This window comes from Cervus canadensis, chromosome 1, assembly GCF_019320065.1.
Source record: "Cervus canadensis isolate Bull #8, Minnesota chromosome 1, ASM1932006v1, whole genome shotgun sequence".
In the NCBI taxonomy this organism is placed as follows: domain Eukaryota; kingdom Metazoa; phylum Chordata; class Mammalia; order Artiodactyla; family Cervidae; genus Cervus; species Cervus canadensis.
Genome location: NC_057386.1, coordinates 101,603,933 through 101,630,148, shown reverse-complemented (window position 1 = coordinate 101,630,148; position 26,216 = coordinate 101,603,933). Strand labels below are relative to the sequence as shown.

Here is a 26,216-nt window from a genome sequence, read left to right as displayed (position 1 = left end):
CCACTTCTGGGAGGACAGACTACCTGGCTACACTTCAAGTTTCCCCCCAGCTTAAAACCCTGTTGTTTGGGACCCCTGCCACCCTGCATCCCAGGTTACTCTGTAAGAATGGGGAGGAGGGCTTCCACGGTGACTCAGTGGTAAAGAATCTGCAGGCTAATGCAGGAGACACAGGTTCAATCCCTGGTCCAGGAAGATCCCACAGGCTGTGGAGCAACTAAGCCCCGTGCATCATGGAGCAACTAAGTCTTCTAGAGCCCATGCTCTGCAACAAGAGAAGCCACTGCAATAAGAAGCCAGCACACCACAACTAGAGAGTAACCCTTGCTTGCTGCAACTAGAGAAAAGCCCATGTAGCAATGAAGACCCAGCATGGCCAAAAATAAATGAGTAAATAAAAACAAAAGAAAATGGGGAGAAACTAGGAAGTTACTGATGGTGCCCACAACTTCCATCCCCAGGAGACCCTCTGTGTGGGAGGAGACAGTTGGTTGGCTTTCAGCAGCTTGGCATCTCATCTGCTGTTCATTTCCACGGCTGGGTGAGCCAAGCCTGCCCTGGGGCCCCTCACCAATGCATAGCTGAAGACTTTCATCATTGGGAAGGAGGGAGCAGCTAGGATTGGACTGTTGCTTGGCACTGGGCCTGATGGGGGAAAGAAACAGCCAGAACTTTTTGTCCAGCTTCCCTCCCAGTGTCCTGCAGTTCTAAATGCAATCGTGAAGCATCCTCTTGCCCAAGAGAGCCTCTTGGAGGCCCTAGGAGAGCCCTGGTGGGGGGTGTGCTGCTTCTCAGCTCCAGCCTTGGAATGTGAAAGCCATGGACAATACATGAACAGAGGGGTGTGGCCATGTACCAATAAAACTTTATTTATAAAAATAGGCAAGGGGCCTTGGGTTATCGTTTGCTGACCCCTGCCTTAGACTAACACGAGAAGGCGCCTGGCCCTGGGTTAGCAGCTAGAACAGGGGTCCCTCCCCGGACTGCCAACAAGCTCCTGTGGACGAGACGTCAGGTCTGTATGTTTAATCACTCTTTCCTGGACCAAAGCAGTCACAGCCGCCTCCTCACCCGGCGCTGCCCTTGGGGTTGTCTTTGATGTCACCGCAGCTGCTGCTGCCCCGCTCCCCTCACCAGCCAGGGTTTAGGTGGAGATACTCACAGGGGCAGCCCCACCCAGGGCTGGAGACATCGGGAGCTCAGAGTTCACAGGGGGCTATTTCTGCCTGGGGGATGGACAGGGGCTCAGCACATGCAGAAGTGGCTGCGGGTGGCTGGACAGGAATACCGTAGAAAAGGCACGTGATTTGGAGCTGGAGTTGGCTGTCAGCTGACGCGCTCAGGCAGAGCCGCCAGCTGAGGGGGGTCCGCGCTCCTGGAGGAGAGGCTGGTCCCGGCATCAGCCTCCAGAGCATAGGGAGGTCCCTGGGTCCCAGGTGACAGGGCCCGCCAGCAGCCATGGAGAAGTCAGTACCCAAGGTGGTGCAGGCCCGACCAAGGCCCTCTGCGTTCGAGTGGTGGATTGAGTGGGGGGGCCCCACACCTGCCCCAGGTCCTTGGAGTCTTCACTGGGGTGAGGAGGCAGGGTGAGGCTGGGGGTCAGTGCCGCCCTGGCTTGATCCAGTTTCTGATGGTCCATTTCTGTCCTGAGCACCTCTGCACCACCAGGCGGAGCCCGAAGTTGGCATCCTTGGACATCTCCACCTCCAGGCACCGGCCCGTGTCTCTGCTCACAATGGGGCCGCCCTGCGAGGGAGGGAGACCCAGCGAGCCCATGGATCCCATCCCAAGAGCTTCCCAGGAGTGGGGTGATGCCAAGGCCACCTGAGGGTCTGGGTCCTGCCTCTCCCCAGCCCTCTGTCTCCCATCCCTCTGTCCCCACTGACCATCTGCTCTCCAACACTGCCTCCCAACAGCCACCTCCCTTCTCCTGGGGTCCCAGGAATGACCAAGACAATGGACTACAGGGGCCTTGAGATGGGCATTCCCCCCAATATGCCTCCCTGACCCCTGGCAGGTCCGATCTGCCCATTGGTCACCTCTGCAGGCCCTTTGATCCTTTGAACATCAAGGGCTCTGGCCCAAACCTGAGGATCCCAGGCTCATATCCTGTTCTCTTTCCTCCAGACAGGTCCTTCCCATGCACTCTGGACCTCACTGTCCTGGCCCCAAACCCAGCCTCCTGGGGACTCTGATCTCGTTGACTCTACGTGACAAGGTGACAGCTCGTTCCTGCTGTACCTGGGAGCCCCCAGACAGCACTGTGCACACGTCTGTCCCAGGGTCTCCTGCTTGGGAGGAGTTGGGTCAATCTCAACAAATCTCTGGGGCTTCCCAGGTAGCAGTAGTGGTAACAAACCCGCCTGCCAATGCAAGAGATGTAAGAGAAGCAGAAGCAGGTTGGATCCCTGGGTTGGGAAGATCCCCTGGAGGAGGGCAAGGCAACCCACTCCAGTATTCTTGCCTGAAGAATCCCATGGACAGGGGAGCCTGGCAGGCTACATAGACCATGGGGTCACAAAGAGTTGATAGCACTGAAGCAACTTAGCATGCATGTCCACAACAAATCTCTGGGCAAATCCAGCGTGGTCCCACTCAATCAGCAGCAGGGGCAGTCAGACCCCACCCCTTCTGTCTAAACCCTTCCCCCACCCCCAGGAGGCTGGAGGAGTCGGCAGTGTGGGGCAGCGAGGCCCTGAGGAGGCAGCCAGGGCGCTGGGACCAGCCCAGCCCAGCCCTTCCTTGACCTTGACTGCGAGCAGATCCCCTAAGGTCTGTGGAGGCGGTTCATGTGGGAACAGCTGATCCAGCGCCCCTGGGCCTTGAAGTTCGGCCCCCGCTGCCCTCAGCTTCCCCCACGGGCTGGCCCAGAGACCCCGGGGTCCCAGCAGCCCTCTGACCTGGGTGAAGTCCCACAGCCGCTGCGCGGGCCGGGCCACATCCTCGCACTTCTTCAGGGAGGGCGTGCGGCCCCTGCCGTCATCCACCAGGCACTTGGAGTCAGGCAGGAAGGCGGTGGAGCCCAAGGGGCCCAGCTGCAGCAGGCCCTCGGCGCTGTACCGCACCAGCTGAGGAGAGGCCATTAGAGCGGGGTGCGTGGGCACAGGGTGACCGTGCGCAGCGCTGGGCCTGAGGCCCTGAAGGGGGTGGGCGGGGCGGGGCGTTGTGGGCGGGGCCAGCCCAGTCACCAGGGCCAACCTTCCTGGGGAAGGACTGGCCCTCCAAGGAGATCGCTTAGCCCTGGCATGCAGAGGAGGCTGTATCTGGTGGACCCAAGCCCCCAGCCCTATTCCTTCTGCAAATCTCCCCAGGAGGACCGCCTCCGACCCCTTCCCCTGAGCTCCGCGCAGACCCCACCCTCCGGGGAACCGGAGCCTCAGCCACCCGTCTCCCTTTGAACCAGAAGCAGCCCCAAGTTTACGATCCCAGGTTACGTTATTTGCCAAATACCAGGTAAGCAACATCTGTGCTCTAATGAGGAAACCAGTGCTCCAGATTCCTCTGCGCCTGGGCTGTGTGGCTTTGGACAAGTCACGTCACCTCTCTGTGCCTCGGTTTCCTGATTTGTGAGCAGATAATGCCAGTGCCTGCCTGGCGGGGCTGCCGTGAGGACCCTAGGGCACCGCACGCAGAGCTCGCTGAGCACGCAGGGGTCACTGTGCTTCTCGCCTTTCTCCTGTTTGCTTTCGGATAAGAGCGCGCGCGCACATACACACACAAACACACTGCTGTGTTTTCCAGTACAATCTGATAGAACACCACCTTCCCTGCACCTTCACTTGGCCCTGCGACGCTGACACCCCCGTCAAGCGTGGGGCCCACATTTTCTACCGAGTACTCCTGCGGGGGATGGAGAGGGGCGTGTGAACATCGCAGAAATCCTGCCACCGACTCTGGGGCAAGGTGTCAAGACTCAGGACACCTCCCGCATCTCCTTGTACCCTGCTGATGGGATGGCTGCTCTGCAGTGAGGAGCCTGGGGCAGCCTGGCCGGGTGGGGGTGGAGGCTACCTGGGGAGGGCCAGAGACCCCAGAGCAGCCAGCTGACGGCAGCTCAGAGGGTACCCCGCCAGCCTGCCGGGTGGCCTGGGTGATGCTGTGCAGATGACGGGCCCTGCTGCAGATTTATGAGCAAAGTGGTCCTTTCAGGTCATTTTGCCTGGGGACAGGTGATCACGGATATGCTCATGCCCCTTCTCTGTTAACTTTCTGACTCTGAGGAGGGTTGAATCTGGGACCTGCAGCCCATGAACTCCTGCAGCATGAGCTCCAGGTGGGCTGCCTGTGGCTTCAGCCTTGCAGGTAAGGACTCAGTGGAGCCGGGCATGGTCAGTGCGCAGGAGGGCCAGCAGGGTGGGTGAAGCACAGGGATGGTGGCCCATCCCTGTGCCCATGGAGGACTGGACAGCCAGAGGGTCTAGTCAGAAGGCTGCACTGCACCAAGGAGGAGTCTCCGCTCCTGTGCCTCTGGCCAGCGGCTCCCCGGCCTGCCTCAGACACCCAGCCGGGGTGGGGGTGGGGCAAACCAGGCTGAGAAGGGCATGGGCTACTGTAGGCCATCGCTGCTGGCTTGTGGGGAAGCCACATACTTTTTAGAGATGCATCCTCAGGAAGCATCGACTCTGGGATATCACCCTCAGATTCCTTGGGCTCTCCAGAGCTGGTGGGTCACAATGTCCCAGTGGAAGGGATGGGGGAGAGGACTTCAATAATCCAGGCTTGCGTGTGAATGGGCCAGTCATTGAGCACTGGCGGGGAGTGGGTTAAGTGATGTTTATCAAACTGCCAGTCAGGCAAAAATTAGGCACCTACTGTGTGCTCAATATGGTGCTGGGTATAATGTGACTGAAGTTGCCGGACAGGAGTCCAAAAGCTCAGAGTCCAGTCCAGGACAACAAAAGTGTCACAGGCACTTGTCTTGGTCCACAGAGGGCGGAAGGCAACTTACAAAAACAAACAACAACAAAAAACAAACCCTGCAATGTAATAAAACAAAGTACTGAAGAAATAAAGTCAAAGGGAAAATGGGGAGCAGAAAAATATGTTATTCCAGGAAGCAGCATAGTAAACAGACTGTGTGAAAATGGGCAGGTAATTAGCTGCTAAACGAGGAGACTCAGAAGAGAAGAGGGGCTTCCCAGGTAGCTCAGTGCATGAGACACAGGAGACGTGGATTTGATTCCTGGGTCAGGAAGATCCCCTAGAGGAGGAACTAGCAGCCCACTCCAGTATTCTGGCCTGGAAAATCCCATGGACAGAGGAGCCTGGTGGGCTACAGTCCATAGGACTGCAAAGAATCAGACAAAACTGAGTGACTGAGCATGCACCTGATGTTTGCAGAGGTGAAAGGATTCAATGTCTGCAATGTGCTTTAAAATGACTCAGAAAAAAGTAGATGATGCAAACACAGCCCAATCTGAACACCGTCGCATCGGACCAGGGGTGGAAAACCGTGTCTGTGAAGGGCAGGGAAAAAGCAAGCGTGCTCTGTGGACACTGTCACATGTCCTTTCTCTTCTTTTCCCTCCATAAACCTTTAAAAAGCTAAAAACCTTTCTTTGACTGGCAGGCTGCTGTTTGCTGATCCCATGAGTGTGTGGTTGGTCATCTTAAGACTTTTCTACTTTTCTGGATGTTTGAAAATTATCAGAATAAAACCTGACAAGTTAAAGGAAAGTCCTCTAAACAACCCCGAGGCTATCTATCGAGTCCAGCCCGGGAGGGGTCCCGTGCCTATGTGGAGGTGGACGCACTTGCCCTGTGTCCTTCTCAGGCACATTGGTCAAACCAGCACGGTGGACAGAAGACAGAGGGCTGGGCCCTACCATGAAGGGTCCATGCATTCATCTGTGTCCACTAGCTGAAGACTGTTGACTAACCATCTACAGGTGTGAAGATTTGGGTCCAAGACTGGATTTCTTTATGGCCATTGTTAGAGGCTGTATATTGTCATCCTGCTTATTTAACTTATAGGCAGAGTACATCATGCAAAATGCTGGGCTGGGTGAAGCACAAGCTGGAATCAAGGTTTCCAGGAGAAATACCAACAACCTCAGATATGCAGATGACACCACCTTTATGGCAGAAAACAAAAAGGAACTAAAGAGCCTCTTGATGGAAGTGAAAGAGGAGAATGAAAAAGCTGGCTTAAACTCAACATTCAAAAAACGAAGAGCATGGCATTCAGTCCCATCACTTCACAGCAAATAGATGGGGAAAGAATGGAAACAGTGACAGACTGTTTTTTTTCTTGGGTTCCAAAATCACTTCAGATGGTGACTGCAGCCATGAAATTAAAGGACACTTGCTCCGTGGAAGAAAAGCTATGACAAACCCAGATAGCATATTGAAAAGCAGAGACAGGGACTTCCCTGATGGTCCAGTGGCTAAGACTCTGAGCTCCCAATGCAGGGGGCCTGGGTTCGATCCCTGGTCAGGGAACTAGATCCCACATGTCTCATCTAAGACCTGATGCAGCCAAATAAATACATATTAGAAACAAAAAGAAAATTAGAGACCCTACTTTGCTGACAAAGGTCCATCTAGTCAAAGCTATGGTTTTTCCAGTAGTCATGTATGGATGTGAGAGTTGGACCATAAGAAAGACTGAGTGCTGAAGGATTGATGCTTTTGAACTGTGGTGTTGGAGAAGACTCTTGATAGTCCTTTGGACTACAAGGAGATTAAACCAATCCTAAAGGAGATCAATCCTGAATATTCATTAGAAGGACTGATGCTGAAGCTGAAGCTCCAATACTTTGGCCACCTGATGCAAAGAGCTGGCTCATTAGAAAAGATCCTGATGCTGGGAAACATTGAAGGCAGGAAGAGAAGGGGACGACAAAGGACAAGATGGTTGGATGGTATCATCAACTCACTGGACATGAGTTTGAGCAAGCTGTGGGAAATGGTGAAGGACAGGGATGCCTGGCATGCTGCAATCCATGGGGTCGAAGAGTTGCACACGACTGAGTGACTGAACAATTGTCATAGTCTGAACTGTGCCCACCCCCCCCTGCAAAGTCATGTTGAAGTCCTAACCCCCCAGTACCTGTGGATATGACCTCATTTGGAAACATGGTCATTGCCGAAGCACTCTAGGGAAGATGAGGTCACACTGGGCTTGTTGTTGTGGGTTAGTTGCTAGGTGTTGTCAGACTCTTTTCACCCCCGTGTACTATATCCCATCAGGCTCCTCTGTCCATGGGATTTCCCAGACAAGAATACTGGACTGGGTTGCCATTTCCTTCTCCAGGGGATCTTCCTGACCCAGGGATCGAACCTGGGTCTGCTGCATTGGCAGGTGGATTCTTTACCACTGAGCCACCTGGGAAGCCCCATACTGGGTTAAGGTGGCTCTAATCCAACATGACTGGTGTCCTGATAAGGAGAGAAGACAGAGACATGGGAGAAAGGAAGGGGAAGATGAAGATACAGGCCATATAACCCATGTGCCGATGAAGGCAGAGACTGGAGGGAAGTGGCCACAAGAAAAGAACTCCAAGGGCCACCAGAGGCAGAAGGGAATGTCCCTAGAGCCTCAGGAGGGAGCACAATACTGCTCATACCGGAATTTCAGATTTCTGGTCTTCAGAGCTGAGAGAATAATGAACATTTGTCATTTAAGCAAGTGCCCAGTTGGCTGTACTTCATCGCGGTGGCCCCAGGACACTAACACAGCTGGGGACTAGGGTTTGGGGGCATAGCTTGTCCCCCTTAATATTTCAACAGCCTCCATGGAGACCAAACAGACTGAAGTTGTTTGCAAAGAAGAAATCACTGTGGGTGTGTCTGGCTTGGCTATGGACACAGGTCCATCAGATGTTTCCGTGGGGCTCGGCCACGTGGGCTGGCCTCCCCTGTCCACCTGCCTCCACCTTCACTGTTTCCAGCAGCAGCGAGGCCCCTTCTGCTGGCTGCCCCAGGGTCCCTGTGTGGAGAGGGCTTCCCCAGGGAATTGAGCGGGGTCGCTGGTACACCCACACCTCACCCAGCCACGCGAGTCCCTGCCCCAAACACCTCGAGGCCAGCCCTGCACTGCTTCTCTCCACAGCAGGGCTCAGTGGGAAATGACCACGTCTGCCTGTCACCTTGTGTTGCTTCCCCTCGAGGGAGCAGACAAACAGAGCCTGTCCAAAGACACCCTACAAAACATGGCCCCTCACTTAGGATCTATGCCGGCCAAAGGACTCCCCTCCCATGTCTGATGGGCCCAGCAAAGTGGATTTCTTCCTGGAGGCCTCATTAGCATCTTGATGTCATCAGGGGTCCTGGGAGGAGGTGGCAGGGTGGGAGGGAGAAGGTGTGCTCTGTCATCATTATAGGCTCAGGGGTCCCTCCCATCCACAACGCACCCCTGGGCAGCTGTGTGGACATGTCAGCATCCATGGATGTCCTAGAGCACAGATTCAGAGAGCTTGTAGGGGCCAAGTGTCATTTTGGGGGTTAATTTTAAAGAAGACACAACACCCATTGAGAAAAAGCATTTCTCCTACAAGCTGTCCTATACCCCTGAATCCACTGATTCCACCAGCCTGGAGTCTGCATACCTGCACCCACCAACTTCACTGGCCTGGGTTCTGGACACTGGCATGGATGTTTTTAAAGCCCTTCAGGTGACTCTGAGCTGCAGCATGGTTTGGCAGGTGTTCAGCGATAAGAACTGGTGGTTGATGTGATACTGCCTGGGTTTTGTCTACCCTGTGGCCACCCTCATCTTCCACTTCAGTCCACACAGCAGCCTGAGAAGTAGGTACCATGATCATCCCATCTGATGGATGGGGATACTGAGGCACAGATGTTAGGTGATTTGCCCAAGGCCCGTTTGGCACCAAAGCTCTTGCTCTTAATTTATCTGGGGCCTGAACTCAGCCACTGTGGCGTCAGGACGCTCCAGCCAGCCTGACCCCGCTCCCTGGGTGCCACCTCTGGCTGTGGTCTGGGCTGTGGTCCCTGAGAGACATCACCATCCTCCCTACCTGGGAGGACATCCCGTGGCAGGGATACAGGATGGCGCGGTCATCGTCCTCTGCTCCTTGGTCTAAGCAGTAGCCGCTGGCTTTGCTGTTTCTCACCTACGAACAGAAGCCAAAGGAGAAGCCCCATCACAAGGACCCCTAAGGCCAAAGCAAGCTAGAAGGGCTTTACTCACCTGTACCTTGCCCAGGGCCAGCGGTCTCAGGAAGGGGTAGTCCTCCCAGGATGAGAGGGGAAAGGAAGGGGAGGGGGAGGGGAGGATGGCGCTCTGGCCAGTGGGCTGGCTGAGGAAGACTAGCTGGCTCCTGTGAATGGCCTCCCCGAGTTCAGGCCTTTGGCTGTATGACTGCAGCTCCTCCTGTTAATAGCGGTGGGGTTGGGTGGGGGTTGTTGCTATTCCCATGGTCCCCTTCTGGGCCTGCCTAGAGGCTTGTGTGGCTGATAGATGCAAGAGATACCTGTGTGCAGCTCTGAGCCTCGGGATTCCTGCAGCTCCCACTCTGCCCAACCCTGACTCCACCCTGACAGCAAGCCGGGCCCTGCTGGGGTGACAGACAGGGGAGAGGAGGCCTGTCCCCCAGCACAGACCAGAGCAAGGACACAGTGCTCTTCCCGGCTTTAAGGAGAGGTGGGTATGGCCATGCGTGTGGGGGCTGGGGCAGACAGGAGGGTCTTCCCACAGCTGGTGCCTCTCCTGGTGTGTCTCTGAGTCCTTCCATCATGCTCTCAACATGCAGGCACTGGTGGCACACGAGCAAGGTGGTGCATGTGACCACCTCCACCTACAGGCCTTTGCACATGTGTGCTCATGTTCACATGTTATTTTGTCTCAGCAACAAGCATTTGTAACGCGCCGGGCAGGTTCGATGGATGGGGTCAGTGTACAGAGGGGAAAATGTATGGGGTAGCTTTTTGTGTGCATGTATGTGAGCAAAACTGTGTGCAAATGTGTACTTTTGTGTCTGTGTACACTTACACATGTGTGCTTGCTTAGTTGCTCAGTCATGTCCGACTCTTTGCGACCCCATGGACTATAGTCCACCAGGCTCCTCTGTCCATGGGGGTTCTCCAGGCAAGAATACTGGAGTGGGTTGCCAAATCTTCCTCCAGGGGATCTTCCCAACCCAGGGATCGAACCCAGATCTCCCACATTGTGGACAGATTCTTTACCATCTGAGTCACCAGGGAAGCCCAGGAATATTGGTATGGGTAGCCTATCTCTTCTCCAGGGAATTTTCCCAACCCAGGAATCACACTAGGGTCTCCTGCATTGCAGGTGAATTCTTTACCAGCTGAGCTACCAGGGAAGCCTGCAGACTCACACATGTATATGCGTTTGCATGGATCCACACATGTGCATGTGGGCACGTATAAACACATGTATGCGGCACATGTACACATACACACACGTGTCTCCAAATCTACTTTGTGATCCGCGGTGGCAGGCATGCATGTGTGTCCAAGCAGCTCTTACACTGGCGTGTGAGTGTGCCTGTGCGCTCTGCCGGCTGCTGTCCATGGACGTTCACACAGGGACAGGCCAGGGAGCTGGGAGGCGGGGTGCGGGGTGCCAGCCATCCGTGGAGGCGGTACCTCTCCGTACGTGAGGGTGTCGTTGTATGTCCTCATCTCCGGGTACACGTTGTCCAGGTACCACTTGAAGCTGCGGCACTTCAGCCTCTGGCGCAGGGCCAGCCGCTCGGACACGTCCCCGAAGTCCACGCCCGGGTTCTGCGAGACCGGAAGTGAGGCAGGGCAGACGCTGGGGTGTACGGAGCCCCGACAACCCAGGCCACTACCCAGGGTGGGGGAGCTGCGGGACCCACAGGCACCCCTCCAGGAGTGTCCCTGCCCTCAGGCTTCCTTGTCTGGGACCCTCCTGTCCTCCCAGGACCCTGCAAGGTCCAGGGCAGCAGGGCTGATGGCAAAGGCCTGGTGTCTCTGGCCTGTTTGCAGAAGGTCCCGCTGGAGACCAGCCTGGCCTTCAGTTGGCCACTGGCGGCGTGTGTGGGCCTGGCTTGCTTGTCATGCCCTGCACACTCACCTGGGAGGTAACTTAAAACATCCTGAGTACTGCTGTTTACTGGGGCTGGGCCAGGAGGTCTGTGTTACAGGATGATTTATGGGGGTTACTGTGGGCATTAGCTTGACCTCTGCAGGGACCTGAGACCAAGTCTGGGCACACGGAGATCAGCCACGTGCACATGAGCCCCATAAACTCCAGACACTGAGACTCCGGTGACCTTCCCTGGTTGGTGACACCCTACATGCCCTGCTGCTGGGAGAATTCAGCACTGTCTGTTCTTTCATCATAACAAACCCCAATCCCCAAGTGACAGCTCTCCTGAGTTCTGAGTCCTTGTAGCCAAACACTGAAGCTCAGGGTGGTCCCGGAGGCCCTGGCGCTCAGTGAAAGGTGGAGGATGTGGATGGGTCGGAGGAAGCCCCCTCCCTAAGCCCAGGTCCCGGAGGCGTTGATGCCAGCTAAGGACTGCCCTCAGGCATGGAGAGAAGGGCACACTCTGGCTGGACTTGGGTGCGAGCGGCCCTGGGAGATATCACCAGATGCTGGGCTATGATCTGACTCAATTCAGAAGATTCCAGTGAAGCTGTTTAAAATACCAGGACATTTTGCACATAATGAAGATAATTGTTGCTTCTTAACTTTTTTGTTATACATACGAAGCTCTATCTTTTGACAGCTAAAAATCCACACATACACATGTGAGCCTATATGTGTGTGTGGATCCTAAAAGAAGATCCAGCTCTTTCTGTGGGTGGATGTGAAAAAAAAAAAAAAAATGTTCCCAGGACAAGTCTACCCCCAGAGACTCAAATCCTCCTGTGTCCAAGGAAGCAGCTGTGTGTGAAGCCTGGGTCTGCAGTTGGACTGCAGAATCAGTTGGGGGCTTGGGGGACAAGGAGAGCCTGTCCTCAGCACACACACGCCCATGTATATACATGCATGCACATGATGCACACACACATGTATGCCCAAGCCCCCTTCTCAGGCTGCCCTGCCCCCCAGGCACTGGTTAGGACCCTCTGGCTCACACCCAGTTCCTGCTTCTGGCCAGCAGCAGCATGCAGACCCCTGGCGTGGGCCTCCTGCCTCCACTCCCCGCAGGGTGGGTAGATCCGGCTGCAGACACCACACATGAGAGAAGCCGCCATCCCCAGGCCCTGAGACCCTCGTGACAGGGTCCTGTGGAGGACCGAGTTACATGCCTACTCTGCTACTCATCAGCTGGGCACACTCTTGTGTGCAAGGCATGGGGTCATCATATCACTGTGGACTCCTGCAGAACTGACATGAGAGGCTTCCACAGGGCGAGGGGGATGCTTGTGTGTCCCAGGAGGGGCTGTGGTCACCCTGGGGGAGCTCTCTCCTCAGTGCCACCTCTGCAGCCTCTCAGGGGCTCATAACTTCTAGTGAAGGAGCTCTTGTGGTGGTGGAGGGGTCTGCCAACGAGTGTCACAGCTGTTGGAAACAGGCTCTCCTTGCTGAAGGAAATGATGTTTCTGAGATGGAGCTGTCCAGGAGGCCCCACACTGCGTGGATGGGCTGCGCCCTTGGATGACTCTGAGGCTGTCCCCATGTGTTGCCCCCATCCCCGGCCCCTCCCCGCCCAGCTTGGCCAGCTTACGGTCATGGGGATATTCCAGGCCATGTACACGTGGGACTTGAAGCCATCCATCCACACCTCGGCCGCTCGCAGGGCATTGCGCTTGGCGTAGTAGTCGATGTCATTGTTGTAGGGCTTCTTGGTGCGCTCGATGTGGGCCACACGGGAGCAGGGCAGCACCTCCATGCTGCCGCCGCACTGCCACACCTGCGGGGCAGCCGAGGGCCCTGGGTAGTGGCCCCGCCCCTCCTGACAGCCACCGGGGGCCGAGGCTACCAGCCCTCCCTCCCTGCCTCCCCTGCCCACGGTCCCCAGGACAGGTCTTCCCTCCCAAGCGTGAGGAGGCCTGGCCACCTGGGCTATTCCAGGGGAAGAGGCCAACCAGAAGCTAAGGCCTTGGGCTAAGTTCACCAAAGCCTGGGCGCAGGCCTCCCCTTCTGGATTTCCTACCAAATCTCATTTCTTTTGCACATTCCTTGATCTAAACAATGGAAGGATTTTTCCTGACACCCTGACACTTCATTATTATCCCTATCCTGTGGCCCCCGCCCCCACTCAGCATTTGCTCCGGGCCCGGAGTCTGGCCCGAGAGGCTTACCTCCCACCAGCAGCTGCCTCCACCACCTCTGAGCTGGAACAACCAACCTACAGTCTAATTTTAAAAGAGCAGCTTCCTGTGCAAACGCCACCCAAACCACTCCAGATAACTTCAATCCAAGGGTGCACTTGCTACGCAAACATGGCTTCAAGCACCCCAGACACAATCTCAGTCTAAAGAAAAGTCTAAGGAAACAACTGCTTCCTCTGCAAATAGGGTTCCCTAAAGTCCCTCACTGATGCAACCTGCATCATGATCTCCTTTTATGCCTGCTTACTTCTTGCACTGCTTCACCTCAACAAAACTCAGCCTTACTAGACATGGGCTGTATTAGTCTATTCCATTCTATCCCATCCTGCCTGTGATGGTTAATTTTTTTTGGAATTTTTTATTTTGTATTGGGGTACAGATGATTAACAATGTTGTGATAGTTTCCGGTGAACCGCAAAGGGACTCAGCCATATATATATATACGGTACTGGGGCTTCCCAGGGGGCCCTAATGGTAAAGAACCCACATGCCAATGTAGGAGAGGTAAGGGACATGGGTTCGACCCCAGCCCAGGGATCCATTTCCGATACAGGGATCCATTCTCCCCCAAACCCCGCTCCCGTGTGATGGTTAACTTTATGTGCTGTGGGGTGCCCGGATATTTGGTTCAACATTACTTTGGGTGTGTCCAGGAGCATGTCTCCAGGTGAGATGAACACTTAGGTGGGTGGGCTGAGTAAAGCAGATTGCCCTCCTCAGTGTGGGTGGGTCCCAACCAATCAGTTGAAGGCCTGAGTGTACAAAAAGGCTGAGAGAGGCACAATTCTTTTTCTCTGCCTAATGGTCATCAAGCTGGGATGCTGGTCTTCTCCTGCCTTCAGCCTTGAGTTGGAAACATACCCTTGGCTCTCCTGGGCCTCCAGCTTGCCAGCTCTGGGTCTTGTGCCTCTCAGCCTCCATCACTGTGTGGGCCAAGTCCTTGTCTCTGGAGAACCCAGACTATTATCCTACCATATCACATCCCACCCCATCCCACTGAAAAATGCTAGTACCATCCACTAGGTTGATGTCACCATGAACAAATCAGTCTGAACAACTTGGCCCAAGCTCTCTTCAATCAGATTGTTACCCCTAGGCCTCTTCTAATTTAGACATTTTGGAGGTGCCAGGCACGTGCTCAGCACCTTACTCACTTCATCTCACTCACCCCCACCATTACCCAGGAAGGACAGGTACCATGGGCAACATTCTCCCCACTGTACAGAAGAAGATACTGAGGGTCAGAGAGGTTAAGCCAGTCACACAAGATCACGGGATATGACCAGGCCTGATTGATCCAGAACCTCTTAATGTCTATGTTGTGCTGCCCACACCTCCCACACACAGACACTGTCTCCTGGAAACTGTCATCTTTTATAGTTGAAATGTAACATCAATTCACAAACATTTGTCCAGTCAGCCAAAGACCTAAGAGTTGTCGTTTCTGATCACAGTGAAGATGGGTTTTAATTCACTTCCTGTTGCCCAGTTATTAGACATTTAAATCTTCCTCCTTCCTCTTTCAATAGTTCCTTCACTATTCAAAACAATGCTGCAATCTACATTAAAATTGCTTTCTTGGGACAAACCTTCACCATAACTTGGCAGGCATGGGTGCTTTAAGCTAAAGTCTTGATGACAAGTACAATAGGGTGTCTCTCAGCCTTGAGCATGGATTTCACTCTGTGGGTTCCTCTGGCCTCTTGTTTGGCCTTCTTCAGCCTAGAAATTCTTCCTTATGCCCAGTTTAAGTGGCACCAGCTTCCTCAAAGCCTATTTCTCCCTCACAGCGACTGTGAAGAGTGGCTGTGACGCATCGGGGCTCCAGCCTAAGCATCCAGAGCCCACCTCAGGGGCCCCTATGGAGAGGCATGGAAAGTTGACCCTGACACCAGTTAGAGGCCGCCCATGTTTCCTGGGACCACCATAAACAAGGACCACAGACCAGGTTTAAACAACAGACACTTACTCCCCCACAGCTCCAGGGGCCCTGCTCCCTCGGGGGCTCCAGTGGAGGACCCCACCTGCCTCTATCAGCTTCTGGTGGCCCCGTGCCTTCCACCACACGGCCTCCTTCTCTGTGGGTCTGTGTCTTGCCTTCTCCTCTCCTCTTTCTGGTAAGGACACCAGCTGTCAAATTTACAGTGGTTTGGTTTAGTTGCTAAGTCGTGTCCAACTCTTGCAACCCCATGGACTGTAGCTCACCATGCTGCTCTGTCCATGGGATTTCCCAGGCAAGAATACTGGAGTGGGTTGTCATTTCCTTTTCCAGGGGATCTTCCCAACCCAGGGATCAAACCTGGGTCACCTGCACTGCAGACAGATTCTTTACCAACTGAGCCACTGGGAAAGCCCTGTTGTGCTGTGTGGTGCTAAGTCACTTCAGTCATGTCCAACTCTGAGATCCTATGGACTGTAGCCCAACAGGCTCCAGGAAGCCCTCTACACCCTAAATCCAGGAGGATCCTGTCTCAAGACCCCTCACAGATTCTTGGAGGATGTATCATTGGGGTTGCCACTCACCTACCATAGTTGCCAAGCTCCCATTTCAGCAAAGAAGACAGCCTAGCCCTATTCCTTCTGTGTTCCCACTCTGCCTCCAGACAGAGGAAGAAGGCAGGAAAATCTCAGTGGACAGTCGATGGCCCCTTCTCACATCACCCACAGCCAGGATAACAAATCATGTCTGAGCAAGTCAGACATCCTGGGTCAGGGAGGCTGCCTGCTCCTCGTGGCTCACTGAGCCTGTGCCCAGCACCAGCTCCCCTGGCCCAGCTCACAGCTGCTTGGGACCGCCGCTCTGCACCCTGCAGAGGGCAGAGGGCAGAGGGCAGCATCTGCCTCCCTTGCTGGGTGGTGAGAACCCTGTGTGCTCTGTGTCAGAGATGCTGGCTGAGGTTTATGCCTGCATTGTCTTGCTTCCACATCACTGGAGGAGGGACTGCTGTCCATCCTGGCCTGACCCTGGGGAGCTGCAGGGGGCAGGTGGGGGGCACTGTGGAAGCTTTGAAAGGCCAGGCCCGTGTGCCACTCCCACCTCTTCAGCTCACTGTGCTATGCTTAGTCAATCAGTCATGTCCGACTCTTTGGGACCCTATGGACTGTAGCCTGCCAGGCTCCTCTGTCCATGGGGATTCTCCAGGCAAGAACACTGGAGTGGGTTGCCATGCCCTCCTCCAGGGGATCTTCCCAACCCAGGGATTGAACCCAGGTCTCCTGCATTACAGGCAGATTCTTTATTGTCTGAGCCATCAGGGAAGCCCAAGAATCTTGGAGTGGGTAGCCTATCCCTTCTCCAGGAAAACTTCAGGACCTAGGAATTGAACCGGGGTCTCCTGCATTGCAGCTGGATTCTTTACCAGCTGAGCTACCCGGGAAGCCCGGCCGTGACTTTGATTCACACATCTCTATCAAATTCCAGCACGAGGCCCAGCTGCCCGCCAGCCTGGGAATGCAGGTAGACACTTGGTGAGCCAGGAACCTTCCCGGAGGCCAAACATGGAAACAAACAAAAGAAGCTCTGCAGACCTGCAGGGCAAGCATCTGTCCATCTTCTGTGGCCACCTTCACTGGATGTTTTCTGAGGGGCCTCCCTGCTGTCCATCATCCCTGCCCAGTCTCCACCTCAGGCTAGAGGTTCTTCAAAACCCATGTCCAGCCATCCAGTCCTCTGACCCTCCCAGGACTCACCACCCCTCACCCCTGCTCTCCCTCTGCTCATCTCAGACCCCGCCCCACAATCTGCCACGGCCTCTGCACTGGCTGCTGCCTCCATCAGGAATGCCCTCCCCCCTCCCCGGATCTCGGCCTGCCTGGCTGCCTCTCCAGCCTCAACTCCTCAGATGTCACCTCCTCCGCAATTCCCCCCTGAGCACCCCATTTAAAGCTGCAGCCTCTCTGGCCTCATTCCCCTGACCAGCTTTATTTACCTCTGTGACTTCTGTCCCCTTCTCACATGGGACACCATTGGCCTGCTGATTTCATTTTGTCTGTCTGCCCACTACAACATAAGCCTCGTCAGTGGGGTTTTCCATTGCTGTGTTCCCAGCTGATAAAGCTGGACCAGGAGAGAACAGTGAGGTGAAGAGAAACCGCAACAATGCCACGTGGGATGGGTGGGGGATTAACCTGTCTTCAGTGCAGATGAAAATGAGAACTGAGGCTCAGAGGTGTTAAGAAGTACATCCAGCGTCACATAGCTAGTTCGTGGTAGGGCAGGGACTCAGAACTGTTGCACGAAGCCCCTGAAGTTGCTCTTCACCCGGGGCTGTGGACAGCGTCACGGGGCTGATCCACACGATCTAAGTGTTCTGGTCACACCCACTCTGTGTCACAACCGTTAATTATTAATATCTCAACCAAGGTGGTTAACTGCCACCCAAACAGAATAGCAGACATGAGGCAGAGGGCCAGGGGCCAGACCTGCAAGCAGCAGCTTGGGGGGAGGCTCAGGGCACCTGCCCACCCCACCCGAGGGACCCCCCTGCCTGCAGGGACCCCTGTCCCTCAGTCAGCAGGTCTCCTCAGCTCCTGGAGCCTCAGGGCTGGAATTCCAGAGCTGCAGCTTTCACACATAAGCCCTTCTCCTTAAAAAGTCTGGAAATAATGGTCTGCCAGCAGGGATGCCAATGAAAGCTTATTTATCCTCCAGCCCCAGCACAAGCCTGACCTGTGCCCCAGTAGAAGCCAAGGGGCTGGGACGGTGCCCTGGTGTCTGGGCTGAGTGTGGCCTGGGGACGGCAGGGTGGGTGACAGCGTCTGGTGCCTTCCCTCTAAGGGTGCTCATCATGAATCAAGTTGCCATTTCTCGTGGTTTCTTGTCCATCTTCCTCCTGCACCACAATGATCACAACAACATTCTTGGAGAGACCTGCTATCAAAAAGCCAGTGCTTCCCGCAGTTGAGTGGAAAAGGAAAACAGTGCCGGCCGCTTGGCCTTGGCGTTCATCCATGTGGCGGTGGGAGGCTATGGGTCTATACATCATTTTTATGGAGACGTTTCTCTGGACTCTGAGTTCATTTCCTTAACCGCACAGCCTCCCTGCAGCCAAGAGCGTGGCACGCGGCCCCTTGCCAGCCCCCTTCTCTGTGAGCCAGTCTGTCTTCAGGGCGCTGAGCCTGGGCTGGGGAACACGGATGGGGTTGGGGGCCTGCAAGTGCTGCCAAAACAGGGGCACCCCAATCTGCTCCATAGTAGGAGCTCCTGGGGGAGCTAAAAGTCCTGTGGTCTGGGCTTCACCCCTGGCGACCACATCAGAACTGATGATCAGATGGTCGACTCCCTGGGGACTGGAGTCTGCACTCAGGCAGAAGGCCGTGCTGTCTCTGGGCCTCCTGGGAGGTGGAGGGAGCGAGCCCCGCGATTCTGTTTGGATAAAGCTGAACACAGGTGTCCCTGCTGTTGCAACCAGGGTTTCCAACTGGGACCCCCCAAGAGAGGCGATGAAGTGACAAGGCCTGCAGGTTCAGCCCTGCAGTGAGACCTGCTCACACACCCAACTCATAGTTACCGCTGGGATAGCTCGCCCTGTGGACATGCAGTGTTCTGTGGAGCTACCCCCGCCCCATGGCAGGGACACTCAGGAGGGTCGCCTGGGGGCCTGCTGGGGCCTCTGCTCTCTCCTGGCAGCAGTGGAGTCCGAGGGTCCAGTGTCCCGGCCACTGGAACAGAAGGCAGGTCTGTGCTGACACATCAGGCCCAGAGCAGAGACCCAGCAAGTCTCAGGTCCTTCAGAGCTGGCGGCCCAGTCAACAGGCTCAGCTGATTTTCACAGACGCAGCCCCGGTCGCCTCCCAGGATGGAGGAGGAGGCAAGGTCCAGACGCCTGCTCCCCTCTGACTCAGGGTTGATCCCCAAGGCCTCAGGGGCCCCAGGGTGGAAGCTGGAGAGAGGCCAAGGGTACTGCAGCTCCTCACTCCTGGGAGTGGTCTGGGAGCCGGTCAGCAGTGCGGACAGTCAGGCCCAGCTGGCCCTCCCTGATCAGAACTGAAGTGCCTTTGGGAGACCTGGCGGGAGGTGCCACTGTAATGGCCGAGCTCCTTTTTATGCATCCAATCTCCCCACAGGTGGTCAATGACTGTCCAAACAGATGCTGGCCATAAAACACCAGTCTGGGAACACAGGCACAGTCTGAGCCATGAGTGCCTCCCCAAATGTCTGTCCATGCTTCTTGCACTTTCAGAGGACCTGGGGACACCACCCCCTTCAGTATTATTCAAAAAGATTACCCCAAAGGGCATTGGAAAAGAGGGCGTTGACGCCTATGCCCAAATGCACGTCCATGACCTGTAACAGCTGGCTCACTCGGAGATGGCTGGTGTGGCTGCATGGACTCAAGAGAGGCCAGAGGGGAGCTCTGCAGAAGGTCAGGGCTGAAGAGGGGAGAGGAGGGCTGGCCTGTGTATTAACTGTCTTTTTATTTTAAATTTTAATTTTTATTGGAGTGTAGTTTACCTCCAGTGCTGTGTTAGTTTCCAGTGTATAGCACATGGATCCATTTATACATATACATGTATCGATTCTTTGTCCCTTCTCTTTACTCTGATGCTTTGACATCTGGGGCCTTGCCAACTCGGAAGGACTGCTTCTCCCAGGTTCCCAATTCCAGGGGGCTGTAAACCGTTCACGTGAGCACCCCATCATGTGCAAACCAACCAGCCAGAGCTCCACTCCAACCCCCTCTTTGGGCTCTCTTGCCCAGGGTGATGCCAGTCCCAGGCCCCAGAGCCCTGGAGTGATGCCACCAGCCACTGCTGGGCTCCCCCACCACCCCCAGCCTTCCCTGGGAACCCCAGTAAAGGCTCTGACGCCGGTGTACCCCACCTTCTGCCTCCTGACCTCCCCGTGGCCCCTCCTCCTGGGAGCTGGCAGTAAACCCCTCCTGTCAGTGGCCATCATCTCCAGACCCGCTGGCCTCTCCATAAGTGAATAATGAAACAGCTGGCCAGGGATGGCAGCCACCTAGGGGCTGGGACAGCAGGTGACAAGGGGTCTTAGACCCCAATTCCCTCTTAGATTTCATCTTGCAGAGCAGGGTACACCTCACTCCATGCAGGCCCATTCCTATTATTATCCTATGACTGCGTTGGAGGAGGATTTTAGCTGCTGGGCAAACTTGGAATGTCCTGCTTTGAGAGTTCAGAAGCTGCCAACTTTCACGTGAGGGCCTCTGAGAGCTTTCTGCTGGTCCCAGCGTCCTCATGACCTCTCTCTGGTCCAGTCTGTTTGAAGCCCACTTGGAGGAAACTATACAGAAACGCTGGCTCGTGGAGGTGCAGACCCCAGACACAGTGGCCCCTCCCCAGCCACTTGGACAGAAGTCATCAGTTTCACCAGTGACCTGCTCAGGACCCTCGTCTTTCTCAAATGATCTGCAGGTGACACTTGGGAGGCTTTCGGTGACACAAACAGTGCTTCGCATCCCAAGCTGCAGCTGTATCACCCTCCTGCAGGCGGCATCAATTATGAAATTATGTGCCTGGAGATGACTTCTAGCTGGCATCTGAGCCACGGCCTACCCCAGGACTCTGCTCTGAGTCCAGGTGGGAAGGGTTTTCTGAGTGTGGCCCTACCCTCCTGGTGATGCTGTTTCACAAGTTCATCCAGCAGAGACATCCTCCCCCGTTTCCCAGGGAGCTCAGGTCCTCTGGGGTCTCTGAGGGGCCACACAGAGGGTGACACAGCCCAGTTCACCCCGATGGCCCCAGCTGGCCATTTAGTCTCTGAGGCCCAAGACCCGAGGATGATGAGAATGACCCTTTTCAGTATCAGGATTGACTGATCACTTTAATCAGCAACTGGATTTCACTGGATCCGGGCAAGAGTGCACATCTGGTTGCTGTCTGTGTGCACAGAAGTTTGGGGTTTTTTTGGGGGGGGTGTGACAGAATGTGGTCCACTGGAGAAGAGAATGGCAAACCACTTCAGTATTCTTGCCTTGAGAACCCCATGAACAGTATGAAAAGGTGAAAAGATAGGACACTGAAAGATGAACTCCCCAGGTTAGTAGGTGCCCAATATGCTACTGGAGATCAGTGGAGAAATAACTCCAGAAAGAATGAAGGGATAGAGCCAAAGCAAAAACAACACCCAGTTGTGAATATGACTGGTGATAAAAGCAGGGTTCAATGCTATAAAGAGCAATATTGCATAGGAACCTGGAATGTTAGGTCCATGAATCAAGGCAAATTGGAAGTGGTCAAACAGGAGATGGTAAGAGTGAACATCGACATTCTAGGAATCAGTGAACTAAGATGGACTGGAATGGGTGAATTTAACTCAGATGACCATTTTATCTACTACTATGGGCAGGAATCCCTTAGAAGAAATGGAGTAGCCATCATAGTCAACAAAAGAGTCCAAAATGCAGTACTTGGATACAATCTCAAAAGTGACAGAATGATCTCTGTTCATTTCCAAGGCAAACCATTCAATATCACGGTAATCCAAGTCTATGCCCTGACCAGTAACACTGAAGAAGCTGAAGTTGAATGGTTCTATGAAGACCTGCAAGACCTTCTAGAACTAACACCCAAAAAAGATGTCCTTTTCATTATCGGGGACTGGAATGCAAAAGTAGGAAGTCAAGAAACACCTGGAGTAACCGGCAAATTTGGCCTTGGAGTACAGAACAAAGCAGGGCAAAGGCTAATAGAGTTCTGCCAAGAGAATGCATTGGTCATAGCAAACACCCTTTTCCAACAACACAAGAGAAGGCTCTACACATGGATATCACCCGATGATCGATGCCAAAATCAGACTGATTATATTCTTTGCAGCCAAAGATGGAGAAGCTCTATACAGTCAGTAAAAACAAGACGAGGAGTTGACTGTGGCTCATATCATGAACTCCTTATTGCCAAATACAGACTGAAATTTAAGAAAGTGGAGAAAACCACTAGACCATTCAGGTATGACCTAAATCAAATCCCTTATGACTATACAGTGGAAGTGAGAAATAGATTTAAGGGACTATATCTGATAGACAGAGTGCCTGATGAACTATGGATGGAGGTTCATGACATTGTACAGGAGACAGGAATCAAGACGATCCCCAAGAAAAAGAAATTCAAAATGGCAAAATGGCTGTCTGAGGAGGCCTTACAAATAGCTGTGAAAAGAAGGGAAGTGAAAAGCAAAGGAGCAAAGGAAAGATATACCCATTTGAATGCAGAGTTCCAAAGAATAGCAAGGAGAGATAAGAAAGCCTTCCTCAGTGATCAATGCAAAGAAATAGAGGAAAACAACAGAATGGGAAAGACTAGAGATCTCTTCAAGAAAATTAGAGATACCAAGGGAACATTTCATGCAAAGATGGGCTCAATAAAGGACAGAAATGGTATGGACCTAACAGGAGCAGAAGATATTAAGAAGAGGTGGCAAGAATACACAGAAGAACTGTATAAAAAAGATCTTCATGACCCAGATAATCACAATGGTGTGATCACTCACCTAGAGCCAGACATCCTGGAATGTGAAGTCAAGTGGGCCTTAGAAAGCATCACTATGGACAAAGCTAGTGGAGGTGATGGAATTCCAGCCAAGCTATTTCAAATCCTGAAAGATGATGCTGTGAAAGTGCTGCACTCAATATGCCAGCAAATTTGGAAAACTCAGCAGTGGCCACAGGACTGGAAAAGGTCAGTTTTCATTCCAATCCCAAAGAAAGGCAATGACAAAGAATGCTCAAACTACTGCACCATTGCACTCATCTCACACACTAGTAAAGTAGTGCTTAAAATTCTCCAAGCCAGGCTTAAGCAATACGTGAACTGTGAACTTCCAGATGTTCAAGCTGGTTTTAGAAAAGGCAGAGGAATCAGAGGTCAAATTGCCAACATCCACTGGATCATCGAAAAAGCAAGAGAGTTCCAGAAAAACATCTATTTCTGCTTTATTGACTATGCCAAAGCCTTTGACTGTGTGGATCACAATAAACTGTGAAAAATTCTGAAAGAGATGGGCATACCAGACCACCTGACCTGCCTCTTGAGAAACCTGTATGCAGGTCAGGAAGCAACAGTTAGAACTGGACATGGAACAACAGACTGGTTCCAAATAGGAAAAGGAATACGTCAAGGCTGTATATTGTCACCCTGTTTATTTAACGTATATGCAGAGTACATCATGAGAAACGCTGGGTTGGAGGAAGCAAAGCTGGAATAAAGATTGCTGGGAGAAATATCAATAACCTCAGATATGCAGATGACACCACCCTTATGGCAGAAAGTGAAGCGCCTCCTGATGAAAGTGAAAGAGGAGAGTGAAAAAGTTGGCTTAAAGCTCAACATTCAGAAAACTAAGATCATGGCATCTGGTCCCACCACTTCATGGGAAATAGATGGGGAAACAGTGGAAACAGTGGCTGACTTTATTTTTCTGGGCTCCAAAATCACTGCAGATGGTGATTCAGCCATGAAATTAAAAGACGCTTACTCCTTGGAAGGAAAGTTATGACCAACCTAGATAGCATATTAAAAAGCAGAGACATTACTTTGCCAACAAAGGTCCGTCTAGTCAAGGCTATGGTTTTTCCAGTGGTCATGTATGGATGTGAGAGTTGGACTATGAAGAAAGCTGAGTGCCAAAAATTGATGCTTTTGAACTGTGGTGTTGGAGAAGACTCTTGAGAGTCCCTTGGACTGCAAGGAGATCCAACCAGTCCATCCTAAAGGAGATCAGTCCTGGGTGTTCATTGGAAGGACTGATGCTGAAGCTGAAACTCCAATACTTTGGCCACCTGATGCGAAGAGCTGACTCATTGGAAAAGACCCTGATGCTGGGAAAGATTGAGGGCAGGAGGAGGAGGGGAGGACAGAGGATGAGATGGTTGGATGGCAGCACCGACTCAATGGACATGGGTTTGAGTGGACTCCGGGAGTTGGTGATGGACAGGGAGGCCTGGCGTGCTGCGGTTCACGGGGTCGCAAAGAGCGACTGAGCGACTGAACTGAACTGAACTGGGGTAGGGCGCGCTTCTTCAAGCAGCCACTCGGACCGAACGAGGGGCACCTCCCTGCGACTCCGCGCCCTCCCGGTGTCTGTGGATGGAGAGGGAGAGCGGGTGTGGAAGGTGGCGTTGGAGGACTCAGGGTTCAGACTGAAGCCGGGGAGCACGCAGCCGCCTCGCCCCAGCGCCCCATCCCGGGAGCGAGGGGCGGTGGTGGGGGAGACCACACCCAACAGGGCTGGGCGGTGCCAGGCTCCGGGGAAGGGAGGCGGGGCTATGCGGCCCTGCAGCCGGCAGAGGAGAGGGGGAGGGAGGAAAGGAAGGGGGGAGGATAGAGGAGATTGGGGAGGGGGGATAGAGGAGACGGGGGAAGGGAGGGGGGAGGAAGAGAGAAAGGGGAGGGGATAAGGAGGGGGGAGGTTACGGGGAGAGGAGGAAAGACACGGGAGAGAAACAAAAGGGAGCGGGACCATCCGGCCGGAGTGCTCTGCTGCTGCTGCTGCTGCTAAGTCGCTTCAGCCGTGCTCGGCCGGGTGGGAAAGAAGGGGCAGCCGCTGAGTGAAGGCTGGAGGAGCAAATGAGAAGCCCCTGGAGGCCCACCTCCGCGCATCTCTTCCGAGGTGGCAGCTGTGCCGGAGCGGGGGCGGGGCCGGCGTTTCCAGGCTCCTCCCGGGAGGGCTTGTCCGCGTGGCCTGTTTATTGCTTGGATCCACACCAGAGGCACCGCAGCAGGGTGACAGGCAGGGTGGGGCAGCCAGAGGTGGGGTGTGGGAGCCCGCCTGGCGTCTTGTCACCGTCCCACCCTGCGGCCCTGAGCGGCATGTTCTCTGGCAGAGCGAGGCTCCTGGCAGATGTCGGTGGGTCCCCAGGCCTGTAGCACGGGCTCCTGGCTTCCCTCCGATGTGTCCCGGGCCGTCACTGGCCATCTCCCTCCTGAGAGCCATGCGCCCTCGTCATCACTCTGGGAAGCGGCTCCACAGTCTGTGGGGGAAATGCTTTCCTTTTGGACCTAAGAGCAGGGAACTCATTGGCAGGGCCGGAGAGAGCCCGAGGGGTGGAAACTGAAGCTTTACTGAGTGTTGTTCTGAGGTTAAAGCTGGCTTTGTCCAGGCCAGCTATGAGGAGCGTCTTCCTGGGTTTCTCAGCTTGTCTTCCTCAGAGTAGCCTGCGCTTATACATGGTGAGGAAAACTTGGGCCTAATTTAGTTTATTTTTGATTCCAAGGTTTACATATGATGAACTGTGTATGTTTCCTTCTGGATGTTGGAATCCACTAAGCATGATAAGAGTTGATTTTCACCATGAAAATACTGCGGATGGGACTTTGCCTGGCAAGCTATGGTCAACATCTACTCACATTAGCTTCTTTCTCTCTCTCTCTTTTTTTGCCTTTGTAAAATCCATGGATCCAAAACCAATCAAACTGTCCATCCATCCACCCATTTACTCATTAATAAACCCATTCATCTACCCATCCACCACTTATTGAACGCCTAGCCACCATCCACTCATCTATGCATCCATCTAGCCATCCGTCGAACCATCCATCCATCCATCTGTCTATCCATCCACTCACCCACTCATCCATCCATCCATATATTCATTCATGCATTCATCTGTATTCGTTCTTAAATCAACATGACTCTAGGCACTGTGCAAAGGTGTATTAAGAACAAATTGAGAGGCAAAGCAAGTTCAGTGTTCCTAGCCCAGACCTCTAGGGAAAAGTTTGGCTATAACATAGGCTGAGGCTAAAAGGAACCTAGATATCCTGCCTCACACTGTCTCACCTGGTACACACCCAAAAGGTACCAGCCATCGTCTTCCTTTTGGCAGTACAGAATTCCTCCCTTTAACAAAAAAAACTGGGCTTCAGATCCACTCTGGAAAAAAACGTGTGCATGATTTTTTTCAGAGATTTCACATCTGAACCTAATTTTTTAAAATGATTTACAATCTGTTCAACTGCCCGCTGCCCCGCCTCCACGCACACTCTGCCCAGGCCCAATTATTTCAGGAAATAATTCCTAGAGTGCA

General features: G+C 53.7%; 1 protein-coding gene across 1 annotated transcript in view; it reads right to left on the bottom strand.

The window, feature by feature from the left end:
* Nucleotides 1–849: 849 nt before the first annotated feature.
* Nucleotides 850–26,216, bottom strand: part of GALNT9 (polypeptide N-acetylgalactosaminyltransferase 9) — a 119,721-nt gene continuing 94,354 nt past the window's right edge. Inside the window, exons 7-11 of the mRNA XM_043488527.1 lie at nt 12,624–12,809; nt 10,570–10,707; nt 8,979–9,074; nt 2,901–3,068; nt 850–1,746 (exon numbers count right to left, since the gene is read on the bottom strand). Of these exons, the coding sequence (XP_043344462.1) occupies nt 1,600–1,746; nt 2,901–3,068; nt 8,979–9,074; nt 10,570–10,707; nt 12,624–12,809 (735 nt within the window). The 3' untranslated portion in view covers nt 850–1,599. The remainder of the gene's footprint in view (nt 1,747–2,900; nt 3,069–8,978; nt 9,075–10,569; nt 10,708–12,623; nt 12,810–26,216) is intronic.